Source organism: Aspergillus glaucus, assembly GCF_001890805.1.
Source record: "Aspergillus glaucus CBS 516.65 unplaced genomic scaffold ASPGLscaffold_1, whole genome shotgun sequence".
Lineage (NCBI taxonomy): Eukaryota > Fungi > Ascomycota > Eurotiomycetes > Eurotiales > Aspergillaceae > Aspergillus > Aspergillus glaucus.
This window is the reverse complement of record NW_019170453.1, coordinates 442319-459308: the sequence shown is the minus strand read 5'-3', so window position 1 is coordinate 459308 and position 16990 is coordinate 442319. Positions and strand designations below refer to the sequence as shown.

The 16990-nt window shown below is 49.7% G+C and overlaps 8 protein-coding genes across 8 annotated transcripts; 3 read left to right on the top strand and 5 right to left on the bottom strand.

Moving 5' to 3' along the window:
- Window positions 1-390: 390 nt before the first annotated feature.
- ASPGLDRAFT_89573 (uncharacterized protein) lies at window positions 391-1809 on the top strand (the record flags this gene model as incomplete). The annotated part of the gene is made up of 2 exons (XM_022550469.1): window positions 391-1114; window positions 1232-1809. Coding segments are annotated over 2 exons (1302 nt in total), but the record flags the coding sequence as incomplete, so codon positions are not given.
- Window positions 1810-2030: 221 nt separating this feature from the next.
- On the bottom strand, window positions 2031-4670 carry ASPGLDRAFT_201591 (SNARE-binding exocyst subunit SEC6). The gene is made up of 2 exons (XM_022543053.1): window positions 4584-4670; window positions 2031-4519 (listed from the first exon to the last, which is right to left on the bottom strand). The coding sequence occupies exon 2, from the start codon at window positions 4366-4368 to the stop codon at window positions 2089-2091; it is 2280 nt and encodes a 759-aa protein (XP_022405786.1). The 5' UTR covers window positions 4369-4519; window positions 4584-4670; the 3' UTR covers window positions 2031-2088.
- A 492-nt stretch (window positions 4671-5162) lies between these two features.
- Window positions 5163-5447, top strand: ASPGLDRAFT_116158 (mitochondrial 54S ribosomal protein uL30m; the record flags this gene model as incomplete). Its single annotated transcript, XM_022539749.1, has 1 exon — window positions 5163-5447. One exon carries the CDS (start codon window positions 5163-5165, stop codon window positions 5445-5447), a length of 285 nt encoding a protein of 94 aa, XP_022405785.1.
- Window positions 5448-5872: 425 nt separating this feature from the next.
- ASPGLDRAFT_115614 (sphinganine-1-phosphate aldolase DPL1) lies at window positions 5873-7780 on the bottom strand (the record flags this gene model as incomplete). Its single annotated transcript, XM_022539703.1, has 4 exons — window positions 5873-6884; window positions 6940-7073; window positions 7137-7614; window positions 7692-7780. 4 exons carry the CDS (start codon window positions 7778-7780, stop codon window positions 5873-5875), a joined length of 1713 nt encoding a protein of 570 aa, XP_022405784.1.
- Window positions 7781-7960: 180 nt separating this feature from the next.
- ASPGLDRAFT_41065 (uncharacterized protein) lies at window positions 7961-9497 on the bottom strand. Its single transcript, XM_022545330.1, has one exon. The coding sequence runs from the start codon at window positions 9401-9403 to the stop codon at window positions 8072-8074; it is 1332 nt and encodes a 443-aa protein (XP_022405783.1). The 5' UTR covers window positions 9404-9497; the 3' UTR covers window positions 7961-8071.
- Window positions 9498-10104: 607 nt separating this feature from the next.
- Window positions 10105-12162, top strand: ASPGLDRAFT_70921 (uncharacterized protein). Its single transcript, XM_022549522.1, has 8 exons — window positions 10105-10290; window positions 10344-10368; window positions 10415-10519; window positions 10566-10641; window positions 10701-10825; window positions 10919-11277; window positions 11335-11574; window positions 11626-12162. Exons 1-8 carry the CDS (start codon window positions 10138-10140, stop codon window positions 11977-11979), a joined length of 1437 nt encoding a protein of 478 aa, XP_022405782.1. The 5' UTR covers window positions 10105-10137; the 3' UTR covers window positions 11980-12162.
- A 72-nt stretch (window positions 12163-12234) lies between these two features.
- On the bottom strand, window positions 12235-14625 carry hcsA (homocitrate synthase). The gene is made up of 5 exons (XM_022545328.1): window positions 14218-14625; window positions 13908-14143; window positions 13759-13839; window positions 13633-13700; window positions 12235-13578 (listed from the first exon to the last, which is right to left on the bottom strand). The coding sequence occupies exons 1-5, from the start codon at window positions 14291-14293 to the stop codon at window positions 12624-12626; spliced, it is 1416 nt and encodes a 471-aa protein (XP_022405781.1). The 5' UTR covers window positions 14294-14625; the 3' UTR covers window positions 12235-12623.
- A 671-nt stretch (window positions 14626-15296) lies between these two features.
- ASPGLDRAFT_70919 (DUF4448 domain-containing protein) lies at window positions 15297-16702 on the bottom strand. The gene is made up of 2 exons (XM_022549521.1): window positions 16318-16702; window positions 15297-16267 (listed from the first exon to the last, which is right to left on the bottom strand). Exons 1-2 carry the CDS (start codon window positions 16436-16438, stop codon window positions 15465-15467), a joined length of 924 nt encoding a protein of 307 aa, XP_022405780.1. The 5' UTR covers window positions 16439-16702; the 3' UTR covers window positions 15297-15464.
- Window positions 16703-16990: the final 288 nt, after the last annotated feature.

The following is a 16990-nucleotide window of genomic DNA, read 5'->3' as shown; positions in this document are numbered from 1 at the left end:
CAGAGGATTTGATTTGAAATGTAGAGTATAATGGTGGCAGTTTGCAATGCGAAGAGAAGAGAAGAGAAGAGAGCAGGACAAAAAGCTGCGGAGGAAGAAGTGCGGATCACAAATGTCATGGCTCAAGTAACATCATCGCTTTCGCTGCTCCATCCACCCTAACTCTTAATCTCATTTACATTGGTTATTATTCGTTCATAGACATTTTCTCTACTCATACTCAATTCATTAATGCTGAAATCTCTCAGGTCTCCAAGGCCTGTTCTCTCATTGCAATTCTCACTTTACAACGGCCGATTTCATCATCGTCATTACCACCACCACCAACCATTCCACACCATGTCCGAACAGAACAACAAACCCCGAGGAAACTTCCGACCTCCTCCACGCAAAGAAAAGAAACCCCAACTCACTCATTTCCTCTGTCTACCACTCGTCAATTCCATCTCTCTCCCGCAGCTCGAATCGTCTTTTGTGACGTTCAAGGCAACTATTCCCGCATCACCGGCGCAGCAAGAACAAGGTCAAAATGGTCCCCAACAAGCCAGCATCGATCAAGGAAGACCGCTAATTCCTGACGGCGCATTGCGACCCGTGGGAACACTCCACCTTACCCTGGGCGTCATGAGCCTTCCTTCGAAAGAACGGTTCGAAGAAGCCCTGGAGTTCTTCCAGTCACTAGATCTAGTCGCAATGATGCACGAAGCGGAGGAGAAGGCAGAGAATATCCGCTCAAGGAAAGGGAGATTGGAACAACCATCAACTCCTTCTTTTCCTGGATCTCGTGGCGATAGCGAGTTTGATTCTGTGCAGGAGATTGTTGGTCCTGCTACCACAATCTCGCAGACCATGCCTCGGCCATTCAACGTTTCTCTCGAATCATTACATGCTCTTCCGCGACCACGCTCTGCTACAGTTCTGCATGCTACACCGGTGGATCCTACGTCCCGGTTGTACCCCTTTTGCGAGATGCTGCGGGATGAGTTCCTCGAAGCTGGGTTCTTGCAGGGGGAATATAAGGAGCCTCCTCAGCGTCAGGCAGGACAAAATCCCGATGGAGGGGCAGCGGAAGGGATTTCTCAAGAGGATGAGGGGAATAAGTTGAAAGAGCGCAGTGTCGACAACGAGAACGACTCTACCGCCGCAACAAATAAACCATTATGCGTCAACGACACTACATCATCCTCTCTCCTTGAGGAATTACCCGTCACCCTCGCAGAAGAAAAATCAGCCTTATCCCAATCCCAACCTCCCAAACCCCCTATCAAACCAATCCACATCCCCCAAAAACCCAAGTTCAAGCCCAGACCACTCCTCTTACACGCCACTGTCGTGAACACGATATACATTAAAGGTCGGCAACGCAAAGATGATTTCAAGGGCAAGGATGGCCCCAAGGGCAAGAAGAATAGCCGGTATACATTCGATGCCAGAGATATCCTTGACCACTATCGGGATTATTATCTCGATAGTCATAGGACGACGCCCCGATCTGCGGCAGTGACTGTTGCAGGTAGTACACCCCATGGCAACGAATCATTGCCAGCAGAAGGTAGAAACAACTTGCGACGCGCTAGCAACGTAGGAGATCTAGACGATGACCCAGAACAAAAGAAGAGGAAGGGATCACCTAGATCTGATGCATCAGGGTCAGGCGACGCCGTCAAGTATCCATTTGTCTGGGCAAAGGAGTTCCCTCTGGAATCCGTGTGCATTTGTGAGATGGGCGCAAAGAAGCCGAATCCCGATGAGGACGGATTGAATGCCCGCCTAGGAGAGAAATACAAGGTTGTTGCGGAGAGGAGTTTGAGCTGGGACCCCAGCATTCAACCGGCTACTGAGGCCGTTACCGGTACTGAGATCATAATGGATGATGATAGTGATGGGAGTTCGGATGGTGGTGTAAAGGTCACGGAGTAGCTGTCGCAAGGGATGCATGTATATCATATTGATGGATTGGATAACTAACGAGGTATATAGAGCTATATACAAACATCTAAATGCTAGAACGTGAAAACTAGAATGAAAAGAAAGTCCCAAACGCCTCGCTGATGGAATAACCCTCACATAATACCAAGGGAAGCAACTTCATCTCACCCGACTCATCAACGTCTCAATGTCCACCTCCACAGACAGCTCCGCAGCTTTCGCCTTCGTAGCACTAACCATGCTCCTCTCAAAGTCATCCCTAGTCCTCAACACAGCTTCAACCCAGGTAAGCTGCAAATCCCAATACTCTGTCTTGAAGTTCTCATAAACAGCCACAAGCGCCGGTCCCTTCTCCGACTCCAGCAACCGCACAAGCCAGTCAACAAGCCTCCACTTCATCTTGATAGTAGCAGCGAAGGAATCTGGGTACTTCTGGAAGAAGGCAAATACGGTAAGAACGTCGTCCTTGAACTTGTCCGTGTAGGGGTCTTGTGACGGTCGGAACTTGACGCTCTTGTTGCGGACGGAGGAGAGGTAGCGGACGAGGAGTTCGTCGGATAATTCCTCGACGAGAATGTCGGTCAGGGAGGGATGCAGAACGGGTGAGTAGTCGGCCATGTAATCGTCGAAGGTGGAAGTGATGCGCTTCATAGCGAAATCACCATACCATTTCTGCGTGAAGAATTCAGGGATGGTGCCGCGGAGGTCGACGGAGAAGACCACTTGCACGAATTGGTTGAGGCAGTGGGTACTCAGATCGACGTAGCCGTCGCGCAGGGCGTCGAGTTCTACCATGGCGCGCGAGGCCATGTATTTCGGATCCACGTAGGGCTCGAAGTCGTTCTTGAATCGAGTCAGGTAGCCCAGTTGGCCTGTTTCGTCGTTGTCATCGATACAGGCGATTTGGTCGTTAGCCACGGCGACAAGCCAGTCCTGCAATAACTGTATACCGTCTAGCAGGTCGCCGCCTGGAGCCTTGTACTTGGCACATTCATCGTCGATGAGCGTCTGCCAGGCTGACTGGCGGCCCTTGAGAACCTGGAACATGGAATCGATGATACCCTCGACGAGATCTGTCCGCGAGGAAGCACCGGCGGCCATGATCTGCTCGTTAAGCATACGCCACATGTCTGGGAGAGTCCGGGTCCGGAAGTATCCTTCCATATTCGTGTCCAAGGAGTCTGGGATCCGCTCGACAAGTCCCTTCGTGTCTGCCGTCTGGATCCGGTCCATCCATTCCCCGACAGCCTTGATGATGACGTTCTGCCATTGTCGAATAAGCTCAGGCTCACGATCATCGAGAATGTTGGGTTGTAGCTCCATCTGTGCCCAGCCTAACTTCTTCATTTTCTTGTAGTACTTCTCAGACCAATGAATGATCGCGAGCAGGTTGTCCGCTGGTAACTCCGGGTCGTCAATCAAACCAACCAGGAAATCGTGCATCATCCGATGATAGATATTGGTGTAAGTGTGATAGATCTTCCACTTCTTGGGCATGAGCTGCTGCATGCCCTGCTTGACGGTGAAAAGATCATTGAAGTACCACCGGAAGCTTTTCTCCATACTATCAGGATCATCGAGGAAGCCCTCCTTAGTCGATTCAAATTGATTCTGCGCGTAGAACTCGATCGCCTGGGTGAACTTCTCCTTGTAGCCGCGAACCGTCTTGGGGCCGATATTCATGGACTTGAATCGGTTTGCCAAATCCTTATGATCCTTCTGTGCCTCTTGCAACGCACGCACCGTCTCATCGTTCTTCTCTTCGTTTGCGACAACCACTGCCAGTCGAACTACCATACTGTTGTTATCCGACTGCACGAGCGGAATCAAATTCATGCACGCAGTTCCCAGATGATCATCAAACCACTCAATAACCGAATCCAACCCCTGAAAGTAATCAATCAGGGTCTCCTCATTACTATCATCCCCCGCCTTGCGAATCTGATCCATCGCTTCATCACGAAAATCCCTCAGTCGCGAAATCAGCATATGCGCCCGTAACATATTCGGCTGATCCTCCAAATCATCATCATCCTCCGTAAGCAGATTCTCAATCTCAGCAAGATCCGCGCTGAAACTCTCCAACCCCTTTTTAATCATCATCGTAGCCTCGAAATGCCTCTGCATCTTAGCTAGCTTGTCGATCTGCGAGAAGTCCTCAACGCTCGTCTGCGACTCCGCGCACAGCTTGTCTATCCCCTGCAGTTCATCTTTTGTTTTCACGACCTGTCGTTGGCCCTCTGTTAGGGCGTTGATGCTGCGTTGTACCGTTTCGAGTTGGTCACGGAGACCCTCGCGGAGGTGTGCGTCGACGGCGGCTTTCTTGCGCGAGTACTCTGCTTTTAGACCGGTGATTTTATCGAGGTCTTCTGGGTGCCGTAGGATATCGTCAAGCCGGGGCATGGCCAGCGTTCCATCGGACCCGGCTTCTTGCGCCATTTTGGCAGGTGGTTTAGGGAGGGGTCACGTTAGGTATGGTTATCGAATTGGTGAGCACGCACGGGTGGCAGACATATATCCCCGTAAGTCTCACAATCTTTCAATTAAACAATGTCAAATGGCACTGGTGATCGACCGTAAGCTCTCCGACCTTTGAACCAGACGTCAGTATACACCAGATGATAGTAGTAACCCCAATTCCATTATAAACATACACCACTTTGACCACAACGGTGTCCAATTCACACAGAGAAGCGCAACACAACAAGCAAAATACCTTCAAAAGAAAGCGAGGAACTCCCTCGTCAGTTGCATACTTTCATTCCTGCAACGTCGAGCGTCCCTCCCGCAAAGACGCCGGCAGAATGGAGCTCCACGTGACTCTCCGCCTGCCTGACCGACTGACAATTTTCCCGCTGGAGATAGATTGGTATACACATACAGATCCTCCGTTCTCCGGCACGATAAAGAGTTACGATCATTGGACGGGCGAAGGAATTGCGAACATTTAGATCTCTTGTGGATATCGAATTACGTTTCTTTACGGCCCAGAGAACAAGCATTGAATCCATCCGAATCCTCGAATCCTCCCGCATTGCGCTTCCACCGAATAACGAGACCTCGAATTCAAGCAAGTTTACGAAAAGAGGACACCGGAACTGCACCTCTACATCGGCTCTCAATCTCGCATTATCCCTCTCAAACCAAGCCCAAAAGCCAATCCTTAGAATCCACCTCCCGCAACCCACCACCACCACTCTATACCAATCTCTCAATAAACCAAACCAACCAAAATGACCTTCTTCCGCATAACCCTCCTCCGCTCCGCAATCGGTATGCCCCGCCGAACAACAGACGTCCTCAAAGCCCTCGGCCTCAAAAAGCGCATGGCAACCGTCTTCCACCCCGTCTCGCAGTCCGTCGCAGGTCAGGTCATGAAGGTCAAGGAGCTTGTTGAGGTGCAGGAGGTCGACAGGCGGTTAACGAAGCAGGAGGTTCATCTGCAGCGGAAACCGGACCCGGGTTATTATGTTGAGAAGAAGGGGAATGCGGAGTTTGTGGAGCAGACGAGAGAGTAGAGAACTACGAGGCAGCAAGGTCTTGCTTTCTTTCTCTACTTGAGTGTTGCTGCTTTTGATTTTTTTGATACCTGATACGCTGGAGTTTGTCTTCAGACTCGAACGATGGCATGGGCATTTTGATCACGCCCATTGTCGACGAATTTCTTACCAGGCACTGTATTATACATATTGCATTTGCGCATGTTTTATTAGTACGAAGAATGTTCAAGTTAATACGGTTTATGTCATAAAAATATCAAATGAACTTTGGCAGACGTAATACTATATACTAAAGCAGTGCCCGCATCCATGCCATTAACGCCCGCGAGTGTGTGTTCAGTCTGGACCCTCTTGCACGAAGCTTCGGCCCATTATGGACAAATTCTTATACACAAGAAGTAAACAATAAAAATACAGTTTCTTTCGACAAGATGCTACCATGTTTAGACCTTGTACAACGTGTCGAGGAAGCCTTCAGCAAGGCGGTTGACAATGCTCTTGTCTGGCATACTGCCAGCCACTCCATACAGGGCAGCAGTGTCCCCACGTTCGATGACATAGGACTTCCCTTGTCTCTTCCGCTCCTCAGCCTTCTCCAGCTCTTTCTCGACAACCTCAACCACATCGGTAATGAGTTGGTCGACAGCAGACGCCGTGGGAACAGTGAAGGCCACGTGGATTGCCGCAGGCGTCTGGAGAGCATTGAGATGCCATCCCTTGGAGGACAAGTCATCCGCAACGTCATAGATATCAACGCCCCCGTTCTTGCTTTGGAAGGCGACGACGCTAACCATGGGATCACCAACGACCTCGATGTTTTGGGACAAAACTGGGTGCTCCTTGATAGTCGTTTCAAACTTCTTTGCGGCTCCGACAATGTCGAGGCAGCTTTTGATATATCCGGACTCGCCAACGTTCACCAAACTAGCCCAGCAGCCCGCAATGAGAGCACCGGGTCGGGATCCCGCCACGGAGGGAGAGGCATAGACACCACCCGACCAATCAGGATAGATGAAATACTGGTGGCTGCGATAGGTGCGGTTCTTGTACAATAGCACAGAGTTTCCCTTTGGCGCAAATCCGTATTTGTGGGTATCCACACTGATGCTGGTAACACCGGGTTGACGGAAGTCAAACCCTCCTTCTTCTTCGTAAGGCGACGGGAAGCCAGCCTTCTTCAGGAACGCAATGACAAAGGAGCCCAAGCAACAGTCCACATGGAGCGGGAGTTCGTACGAGGTAGCGAGGCGAGACAGTGCAGGAATATCATCGACAACACCATGAGGAAAGTTAGGAGCAGAACCAACAAGCAAGACGGTGTTCGGGTTGATCAGCCGGCGAACAGCAGCAATATCAACCTTGTAGTCGGGAGCCGGGCAGGAAACACGGTGGAGCTTGATTCCAAAGTAATGAGAGGCCTTGATAAACGCAGCGTGAGCGGTATCGGGGATAATCCTGGTGGTTGTCAGTAACCCCTTCTGGTTCAATCATATCAGAAACGAGAACTCACATCTCAGGCTCTCTGATACCCCGTTCGGTGTATCCCTTTTGGCGAGCTGCCAAACAAGCCATGATAATGGATTCCGTGCCGCCGCTGGTAGTGACACCGGCACCGTCGGAGGGAGCATTGAACAGCGACAAGACCTAAAGGAGCAAAATGTGAGTCATAGCCACTTCTCCTGATAATCAAACGAGCCATGCACATACCATAGAAACAACCTCAGCTTCCATCTTACGAACACCAGGGAACACATCAGGATGAATCGGGTTCGCGACACCAAACTGACCAAAGGCATCGGCCTGGAGCTTCAACAGGTCATCACCACCGTGATACACAGCACCACTGACACGGCCATCTTCCCAGCGTGTATGTTCCAAACTTGCGAGTTTATCGAGTTCCGCGCGAACCTGCTCGGCTGACCATCCTTCCTTGGGCAAAGCTAGGTACCGTGTGACGTCGGGGCCGCTCGCAACGAGTTTCTTTTCCAGACCTTCGATGGCCGTGGTGACCTGCTTGTCGACCTGACCTTTGACACCGGGAGAGCGAAGGAAAATCGAGTAACAGAAGAGACGGACTGCGGCGTAGACGTTGCGGATGCTGCCAAAGATGCCGTAGCCGCGTACCGAGTAGAACGTCTTGCGGGCATATCGGAAAACGAAAAGGATGAAGATGATGTTCCGGATACTGCGTACAGGCTCAGAGTTAGTGAATTCCACGGAAAATATTGTCTTCTAGTGATAGACGGAAAGTAAGTCTCATACAGATCCAAGTTCAACAGCTGCACGTTGGCAATCCTGGTGAAGCCCAGCAGTCTATTCTGCAAGCCCACCGGGAAAACCGACGAAGCCATCACGAAGTATTAACCGATCGCAATGTACTATCGATAGAGGAACAATAGAGTAAAAATGCGAGGATTAGAGTAGGATCAGTTTCTAGGGAAAAGCGAGTGATGGGGAGTAGGGAAAGAGGAGAGTCGGAAGTTCGCAGGAGATCGACTTACACTTGAGGGATGCGCCTGCCTCGGTTGTAACCGCCGAATTGGGTAACTAGTTATTTAGTTAACTAAATCATGCTCAACCACGTAGGCCAGTAGATGTGTACTATGAACAGGTATTTTCTAGCTGCATCTGAAATGTAATATTCATGCTTGAACCCCACAAGGATTGTATATGCGATCAACCGACAATCCATCCAACTTGTGGGTAACCACTCTTCCATCTTTCAGAAGCCCAACCATACTATCATGAATACGATCTAAGATGGCAATATCCTCCAGCGGATTAGCATTAAGAACCAGCAAGTCTGCGATGCTCCCCGTCTTGATGCAACCCAACTTGCCCTCCATCCCGATGTACTTGGCTGCGTTGACGGTGGCCGAGTTTAAAACTTCTCCGGCGCTTAACACCTGTGCCCGGATGGAGAACTCCCCATTCTGCATAATATGCAAGCCCGCCAGCAAATCTGACCCATAACACATGGTCACACCAGCGTCACGGAGGATCTCCAACGCACCAAGACCACCCTTGAGAACCACTTGGTTCTTTTGTTGGCTGAACTCATCGAGGAAGTGGGAGAAAGCAGGCTGTGTCATGGCATTATAGGTCACCAATGTAGGAGTAAAGGTGACTCCTCGTTCTTTGCAGTACTCAGCCGTCTCGCGGTCAATGAAGTTTCCGTGCTCAATCCCACGAACCCCGTTGTCAACAGCGTGTCGGATGGATTCAACCGTGTAAGCATGCGCCGTGACATATGTCTTGGAATACGCCGCTGTCGTGGTGATGGCACGAATCTCCTCCGCCGTGAACTGTAGCATATCAAGGCCATCTGTCGGTGTAGCAACACCGCCGCCACACATGATCTTGATAAAATCGGCTCCCTGGCGCAGTTCATCGCGAACGGCACTTAAACATTCGGGAACCCCGTCACACACTCGAGCTAAGGATGGGGAGTGTCCACCGCAGCATTTGTGCTCACTGCCCTGATAACTGGCACGGAAATCGCCGTGCCCACCGGTCTGCGAGAGAGCTTTTCCCGCGATGAAGAGACGAGGACCAGGAATAAGTCCCTCCGCGATAGCATCACGAAGAGCGGCATCAGCGCCTCCAGTGTCGCGCGCGGTGGTGAATCCGCGCAGAAGCATTTCCCGTGCAACATACGCAGTGCGATACGCGATGGCGTTCGGGCTTGCTGCATACAGGTCCTTGAGTGCAGCGTTTCCGGGAGTCGCTGTAAGGTGTACATGGCAGTCTATCAGACTAGGACAGATGTACTTGTTTTTCAAATCGACGACCTTTGATTCTTGAGGGACGTTCGACGAATTCCCAGTCGTAACATTTGCGATCAGGCCATCTTTGACGCGAACGGTGCAACTGGGAATGATCTTGCTAGCTTCGACATCGACGACATTCGCATTGATAAAAGTGATATCCGGATGTGGCTCCTGTGAGGTCCAAGGCTTCGCACTGTTGCTCATGATGGCCAGAATTATAGCCGTAGGAACTTGTAGTTGAGAGCACGATTCGTCCTTATTATCAGAGAAAAGCCCCGAGGAATCACATCCCCACCACTGCTCAATTGGTCTAGCTGTCACCTTATCCAAGCCCCTCTTTCAGCATTAGTAGTCAATCTTCCCCTCGGTATCTACAGACTCCAAAACTCCACCCCCTCACGGGCCCGGCCCGAGCTCGGGTGGCGACGTATCTTCACGATCATTTTTCAATGATAGATTGGGTAGGTGAAATATGAAATAGGCGGACACTAACAGAATATGCAATAATCGTATACATAGTTATCGATTCAGTGATTCCGGTTTCCCCACTATGGATCACGTATAAATCAAACAGAACAATACTATGGATAAATAGCTTATTTGGTGGAGAATGAGATCACGACGTGTGCAATTTGTCAGGGCCAGTAAATGATACGGTCTGGGTCAGTTGCGGCACACAGACCGCATCCTATACAATTGAAACAGACCTATCAAGAGTTATCTCGGACGACAAGTCCTTTATCATCAACCCATGACCCTAACCCCGGTCGAGACCGGTTCGTCTGCCGGGCCAGGGAACTAGGGAGCGAGTCCATGCGTAGTATTTCTCCGCAAGGGCTGAATTGTATTTACACGTAGATCCCCCGTTCAGCTCTGCTCAGCTGTGCGTATGTGTCCCAAACTTCTTGTCGGCATATTATCGCCTGGTATATTGAAGTATGGCGGATTTGCGAAAAGAGAAGGAGGTTGATCTCAGATATGGGGATGAGACTGCAAATGTGAATATTCAGGATGAAAGTGTTCATTTACCATTTTCTCTTGATGAAGAACGGGGTGTGATAAAGAAGATTGATTGTTTTGTGTTGCCAATGGTAAGACTGAGGAGTCCTCTTATAAACGCTGTTCCATTGACCGATTGATATAGATGTGCCTAGTATTTTTCTTCCAGTGTGAGCAATCCTCGCCAGCCATAGATGACCCATCTGACAGTAGCAGACCTGGATAAGCAAAGCCTGAGTTATGCCTCTGTTTTCGGCCTAATCGAAGATCTCTCCCTCCAAGGATCGGAATATTCGTGGTGCTCGTCCTTGTTCTATCTAGGTATAGTTGCGTTACCACCAACAACCACCCCACTGATACAATGCAGGTCAATTGGTCTCCGAGTACCCATTCATCTACCTAATGAGTCGATTACCATTAGCCAGACTAGTCGGTGCTACAATGTAAGACACAACCTCCGCCCACCTCAACATCCCACTAAAACAAGTCAATATGTACGCAGTGTGATATGGGGAGGTATATGCATGTGCCTCGCAGCCCCCCACAACTTCGCAGAATTCACAGCTGTGCGATTCCTGCTAGGCCTCAGTGAAGGCGCCGTCTCCCCGGCATTCGTGACACTGACTAGTATGTGGTATAGGAAGAAAGAGCATGCTTCTCGGGTGGGGTGAGCCAACATTTACTCTTCTATGCGTCGAAACTATGTACTAACTACCGCAGGATATGGGGTTACAATGAACGGACTTGCGCAGGTCCTCGGTAGTCTCCTGATGTACGGCATTGGCAAAACATCCTCATTCCAATTAGCTCCATGGCGGGTCTTATTTCTCATCTGTGGTGCACTGACAGCTGGATTCGGGGTTCTGTTCCACTTGGTCGTCCCATCGAACCCTGGAACAGCATGGTTCTTGACAAAGAGAGAACGAGAGGTCCTCATGGCACGAATGGCTCTGGACCGAGACGGTGGTGACCAGACTTATTTCTCAATTGCACAAGTCAAAGAATCTGCCATGGATATAAGGGCTTGGCTGGTATTCGCGTTTGGGATTCTGGTGACGATGCAGTCGCCGGTGCTTACGGTTGGCTTTCTTTTCTGCCATATACATTTGCATAGATATCTAACCGTGGACATCTAGTTCGCCTCCCTGATCATCAAAAACTTGAACTATGACAAGTTCCAAACTATGCTATTTATCTCACCCTCCGGAGCAGTACAAATCGTGGCCATTTGGATCGGTATCCTGGGCTGCATTCTACTCCCCAACAACAGATGCTTAGTGGTGATATTCCTAACCATCCCTCCCCTAATCGGCAACATCTTATTACTAAAGCTCCCGCTCACAGCTGGGTGGGGACTCATCGTATCTTCCTGGCTGGTGAGTAACGCATAAGCCCCCTCTCGAAAACTAAGATAATTGACATGTCAGGCATCCTGCATATCCGACATAATGGCCATCCTCCTAAGCCTCAGCGCCTCCAACGTAAAAGGCAACACCAAGCGCGCCACCGTCAACACACTCTACTTCATAGGCTACTGCGTTGGGTGCATCGCAGCGCCTCAACTCTGGAAATCAAACGCAGCTCCTCGGTACTTTGAAGGTGTTGTTAATGCCATTGTGACTTGGTGTCTTCTTGTCGCTGTGATGGGGTTGTACTGGTTTCTGTGCTGGAGGGAGAATCAGCGACGGGATAAGGGTGGGCATCGGTATGCTGGTAGGGAGTATCGGGATGGGGAGGATATTACGGATATTCAGGATTCGCTTTTTAGGTATAGCTACTAGGTGGTGATCATGGGTATGTAGCATGTTATTTGAGCGATTCTGGTCGTTTCTTCGGGCCTGTATCGGTACCCTATTTCCGATAGAATCTGTGACATCTCGTGGCAGGCATGAATTGTTCTGCCTTTTACCTCGATCGCGTATTTCAAATAGTCTTGGATTTGGTGAGAATAGTCCAGGAAAGGCAGAAATGACCGTTCTGTGAGGCTACCTATAATTATTGGTCCAGCCCCGGGATTCTACGCGTATGAATCAAGATGAGCGTGATAGAACTAAAATTGAAATGCTAATATAGCCACTCATAACCTGCTATATACAGGATAGATAAGTTCTCTGAACACCAGTCTCTCTCGCGTCATTTTCCGTTATGAATTCCCTTGTCTCATTCTTTTAGGACCATCTCGAAGACTTTTATAACTCCCCACCCCCGTTAAATACACAATGGAATATACCCAGAACATATAAAGCATCAAATCATCAAAATTCACATCTCTCCCTAGACGGAGAGTCGCTGGGAGCGCAATACATGACCAAAAAATAAAAAAAAAATTAAAAAAAAGCAAAGAAAAATGAAACCAGATGTATATGGAACATGACAAATGAAAAGGTATGCAATGTAGAAAGGAAATGGTGTCGACTTTACCACTTTACGAGGTGTTGCCCTGTTCGGCCAACTCCTTCTCCTTGGCAACAAGCTGAGCCTGCTCCTCAGCAGTCAGGTCGAGGAGGGGGTTGTTCTCTCCCGACTTGATGTTGCGGTAGTAAGCGCGGATGATGCTGTCGGCATCATCGACAGCGATGGGCCGGATGTCAGCAAGGGCCTTGATCTTGAAGGTGCACTCCTTGTACTGGTTGTCGGTCATCTCGATGTTGAGCTGCTGGGCACGCGACTTGATGGCGTTCCAGCCGGTCAGGCGAGAAGCGAAGTGAACGTAGCGGGACATGCCGAAGTCGGCAGGGTTGATGATCTCGTAGGTGCTGGGGTTGTTCAGGATGGCCTTGGCGTGGATACCAGCCTTGTGGGTGAAAGCACAGAAACCGGTGATATAGTTGTTGAAAGGAATGTTGACCTCAACGGCCTCAGCAACGAGGTCCTCAATGTCCTTGAGCTTCTCGAGCTTGTACTTGCTCTTGACGTAGTCGCGGTCGGCAACCATCATACGGGCCATCAGACCACCTAGAGGGGTGATACCGTTACGCTCACCAATACCGAGGACCGAGGTGTCAATGTGAGTAGCACCGGCCTCGAGGGCGCAGTAGGCGTTGGCGATAGCGCATCCAGTGTCGTTGTGGAAGTGGGTCTCAATGTCACAGCTGACAACACCTCTCAGAACACGGACAAGCTCGTAGACCTGGCGGGGAGAGGCGCAACCAACGGTGTCAGCAATACCGACACGGTTGACACCGACCTTGTCGACAGCAGAGTAGATGGAGAGGAGGTCAACGAGGTCCGAACGGAACGAGTCCTCAGAGGAGAAACGAATCTCGATGCCCTTGGACTTGACGAACTCGATAACTTCGATGGCAGCATTCTTGATGTAGGTCATGTCCTTGCCGTGAGAGTGCTCACGGAGGTAAGAAGAAGTACCAATGACGACGTCACTGGACATTGTTAGTTCTCAATATTCCTAAACAGATAAATGTACCAGCACTTACACTCCGTCAACACCAGTCTCAACGGCGATTCTAGCATCGTCCATGTGGCAACGGATGTGGGTGAGAACCTGCATTACCGTTAGAGGCGTCTCAAACGATATCCAATGCCAGACTATAAGAGCATACCTTGGCCTTCAAACCGAGTTTACAAATAGCCTCGCAGTCAAGTCTCGACTGCTCCGAAGCACAAGGGCTGGTAAGCTCGATCTACAGAGTAACAGGTCAGCTCAATCTATCGCAAACCACTCGCGTCGCATATCTCGTAGAAGACTCACGTAGTCAACACCGAAGTCATCGAGAGCCTTGGCGATCTGAATCTTCTTCTCGGTATCAAAGAAGGCGTTGGCGAACTGCTCACCCTCACGGAGGGTACTCTCAATGATCTGGAACCGCGAGACGTTGCTCAGGAAGTCGGTAACAGCGGCATTGTGGCCGTAGGGGTTACGAGCGCTGGAGGGGTGAGGGTTTTGACGAGTTTCGACGCCGGTGAAGCCGGGGTGCGAAGAGGCATCTAATTTTTTTCAACGCATCGGTTAGCTCGAAGACCACACCCCCCTCCCCCGGAGGACGGGAATCTATGCATACCACCGTTGACATTCTGGTCCACACCAGTGGCACCATTGGCATGCCCATTGGGCTCTTGGTCTGCACCGGGACACATTGTGTGGGAGAGAGAAGTGTAGTGGGGAGGGCAAGTATAGATGGGAGATATCAACGTTCAGGATAAAGAAAAGAAACAACACAAAAGTTCGAAGAAGTGAATCACAATCGACGACTTCGAAATAGTTTAAATAATAGAAATGGTAATCGCAACTCGCTAGGAACGAGGAAGAGTCATCGGCCGGACGAGAAGGAAAAGAGGGTCGAGTTTAAAAAAGGCGGGCGGTCTGAGTGCGGCAAATGCGAAAATTTCAGCGCCGTGTGGGGAGTTGACAATCCTGCGCTTCAGCTCAGTGAGTCATTGTTTATACTGAGCAGGCATACTTTTATTCATGAGCATTTACAAGATTATTGCAATAATGCTATTACCCCAGTGGTACTCTGTCTACAAGTGCTTCTGAATAGTAACAATTTCAAAAAATCATGTGATGCACGTGATCTTCACCTGAAAAAGCATTGCTATTTGAGATGCCATCAACCCCGGTACATCTTTGATCTTCTTTTTCTCTTTCTTTGAAATACTATCCTAGTTTGGCAGTATGCAGTGCCCCGTACTACTATGTAGACCTGGCATTCATTGGCATATCACAGACCGTGTATACTAATAATGGTCAGCCCTCATTCGGACAACCGAAAACGATGACCGACATCGGCCTCGGAGTTGCTTATAGACCAAAATGTCCACCGCGAGACGAATGCAGCACTTTGGCCATTCTGGAACATAATCTCAATTATTCTGTAGCCGAACCCGAGTCTCGCCTTCAAAACATTGGTAATCGATCAACAGGCAGACACCCATGGTTATTCTTCCTTTCTCCTCAGATAATCACAGTAACCCCGCTATATTGCACCCATAATCTACGTCATGGCTTACAACTCGCCCACCGCCCGAACGGTAATGGCATTTCCCGCGTCTCTTGTTGGTCAACTACCACAGCGGAGGTACGGAATACTATGTAGAAGAGAAGACGACTCTGGTTCATTCGCTAGGAATATTCTCTCGCAATGCATACAATCACAAAGACTAAACGAAAACAGGAAACAGAAAAAGAGTGCTAAGTCGTCTCGACGACAACCTGATCATTAATCATATCACCAAATCATCAAAACCGTTCAAACCATACTCGACATCCTTCTTTCCGAACATATCAAACCTAAGAGCCCTAGGAAATTTACGAATTACTCCAGCTCTTGAGCTTTGCAACTCGCGAGTCGAACCCATAGTTTCCAGACCGGTACAGATCATGATATAGATCAGAGTCTGCAATCTCCGACATGTCCTCGTCAGCGTCAGAATACTTCTTCAGGGCAGCATCCGCATCGTCGTCCATCGAATGTCTGCTTCGCCCCAGGCGCTCATTCCGTGATTTTCCAATTCCATAGCCTTTGCCTCGAGACCTCTTGGCATGTGCGACCCCAATCTGTCTGCTTCTCCGCATACCAAAGAACAGGCCAGCCACGATGAGAACCACCACTCCTACACTGACCGGCAAGCCGATGATCAGCGCTAGCCTGTTGAACGGCAGGGGAGGAGGGGGCTTGTAATGTTCCTTTGGTTTTGGATGAAGCACAACAGTCGGTCCTTGTCGAGCACGAGCTCTCCGGTCCGAGGTTGAATCCAGCTCGATGATGTAGAGGGTCAATTCGTTGTGTGGCTTGCCCTGGAGCCATTCTTTGCGCATGCGAAGGGGAATGTATCCGTAGCTGTTATCCGTTCGTTCCGAAGTGAAAGCCGAATCTCCTTCGGTGGAATTGGGGTATCGCAATTCGATCGTGATCGTAGCGTTCAACGGATAGAAGTCGGCGTTCCAAGTAACATAGTAAGTCGCATCCACTATGACATCCGCTCCGTTGTGTGGTAGGCAGAAGGGCGAGAGTGTGCCATTGTGATAGGTACAGACGGGGAAGTCACCGGCAGAAGTTACGTTGCGTGCGGCTGTATCGTTCGTTGCAATCTTGTTCGTTGATTTGATCTCTGCTCAGAGTGTCAGTTGTACGTTCACGTCAAGCTAGTAGGCAACCCACCACCACGGGTTTCATCCACGACGTTCTTCTTCAAAGCAGCACCAAAGCTGGTCTCTATCATCGCTGCAACAACGAGAACAACCTGCAGCCATCTGGCGGGCAGAAACCAGGTCAACCACATTTTGGCGTGACGTTCGTAGCAGAGAATTCGAAGGGGCAACTTGCTGATGCTGGGTAAATGCGTATGCTAATAGCGATGCCAGTTAAAAGATGGATGCTAATAGGCAAAGGGATATTTGGATGAGAAAAGTTGGATAGACGGAGAGAAAGGAAACAGATGGTTTGGTCTTTGAGGGGAGGAACTCCTCGAAAGGAAGGTACAGGGAAGCTATGTTGGACATTATCAAAACGGGAAGCTCCCACCCCGATTAGGACATCACATACTGGGACTAGCTTCTCCAGTCGTGCCTTCCATATATCTTGATCCAGGTTAAGTTACAACACGGCATATCTCCGTCGTACGTATTGATTCAAGGATTTGGCGTTAAGAACAGGGTTTCGATAACAGGTGTGATCCTCGGTCTATTGATGCAAATCGAGCTCCATATTGCCAACCATATTTCACCCTAGAAAGCAAGACAACTTTCTTTTTCTCGCAGTCAGTCCTCGAACGCCTAGAACCTTCACGTATATATTTCGCTTCATTGGAAAAGGGCATGTGACACAATGACCA

Excerpts from the sequence above, each read along its gene's own strand:
- ASPGLDRAFT_201591 (XM_022543053.1), bottom strand. The coding sequence starts at position 4,368 with ATGGCGCAAGAAGCCGGGTCCGATGGAACGCTGGCCATGCCCCGGCTT.
- ASPGLDRAFT_41065 (XM_022545330.1), bottom strand. The coding sequence starts at position 9,403 with ATGAGCAACAGTGCGAAGCCTTGGACCTCACAGGAGCCACATCCGGAT.
- ASPGLDRAFT_70921 (XM_022549522.1), top strand. The coding sequence starts at position 10,138 with ATGGCGGATTTGCGAAAAGAGAAGGAGGTTGATCTCAGATATGGGGAT. Across the intron at positions 10,369-10,414 it reads CCTAGTATTTTTCTTCCAGT|ACCTGGATAAGCAAAGCCTG; the intron begins GTGAGCAATCCT and ends TGACAGTAGCAG. Across the intron at positions 10,642-10,700 it reads AGACTAGTCGGTGCTACAAT|TGTGATATGGGGAGGTATAT; the intron begins GTAAGACACAAC and ends ATATGTACGCAG.
- hcsA (XM_022545328.1), bottom strand. The coding sequence starts at position 14,293 with ATGTGTCCCGGTGCAGACCAAGAGCCCAATGGGCATGCCAATGGTGCC. Across the intron at positions 13,840-13,907 it reads ATGACTTCGGTGTTGACTAC|ATCGAGCTTACCAGCCCTTG; the intron begins GTGAGTCTTCTA and ends GTTACTCTGTAG. Across the intron at positions 13,701-13,758 it reads AACTCGGTTTGAAGGCCAAG|GTTCTCACCCACATCCGTTG; the intron begins GTATGCTCTTAT and ends ACGGTAATGCAG.
- ASPGLDRAFT_70919 (XM_022549521.1), bottom strand. The coding sequence starts at position 16,438 with ATGTGGTTGACCTGGTTTCTGCCCGCCAGATGGCTGCAGGTTGTTCTC. Across the intron at positions 16,268-16,317 it reads CGTGGATGAAACCCGTGGTG|AGATCAAATCAACGAACAAG; the intron begins GTGGGTTGCCTA and ends CACTCTGAGCAG.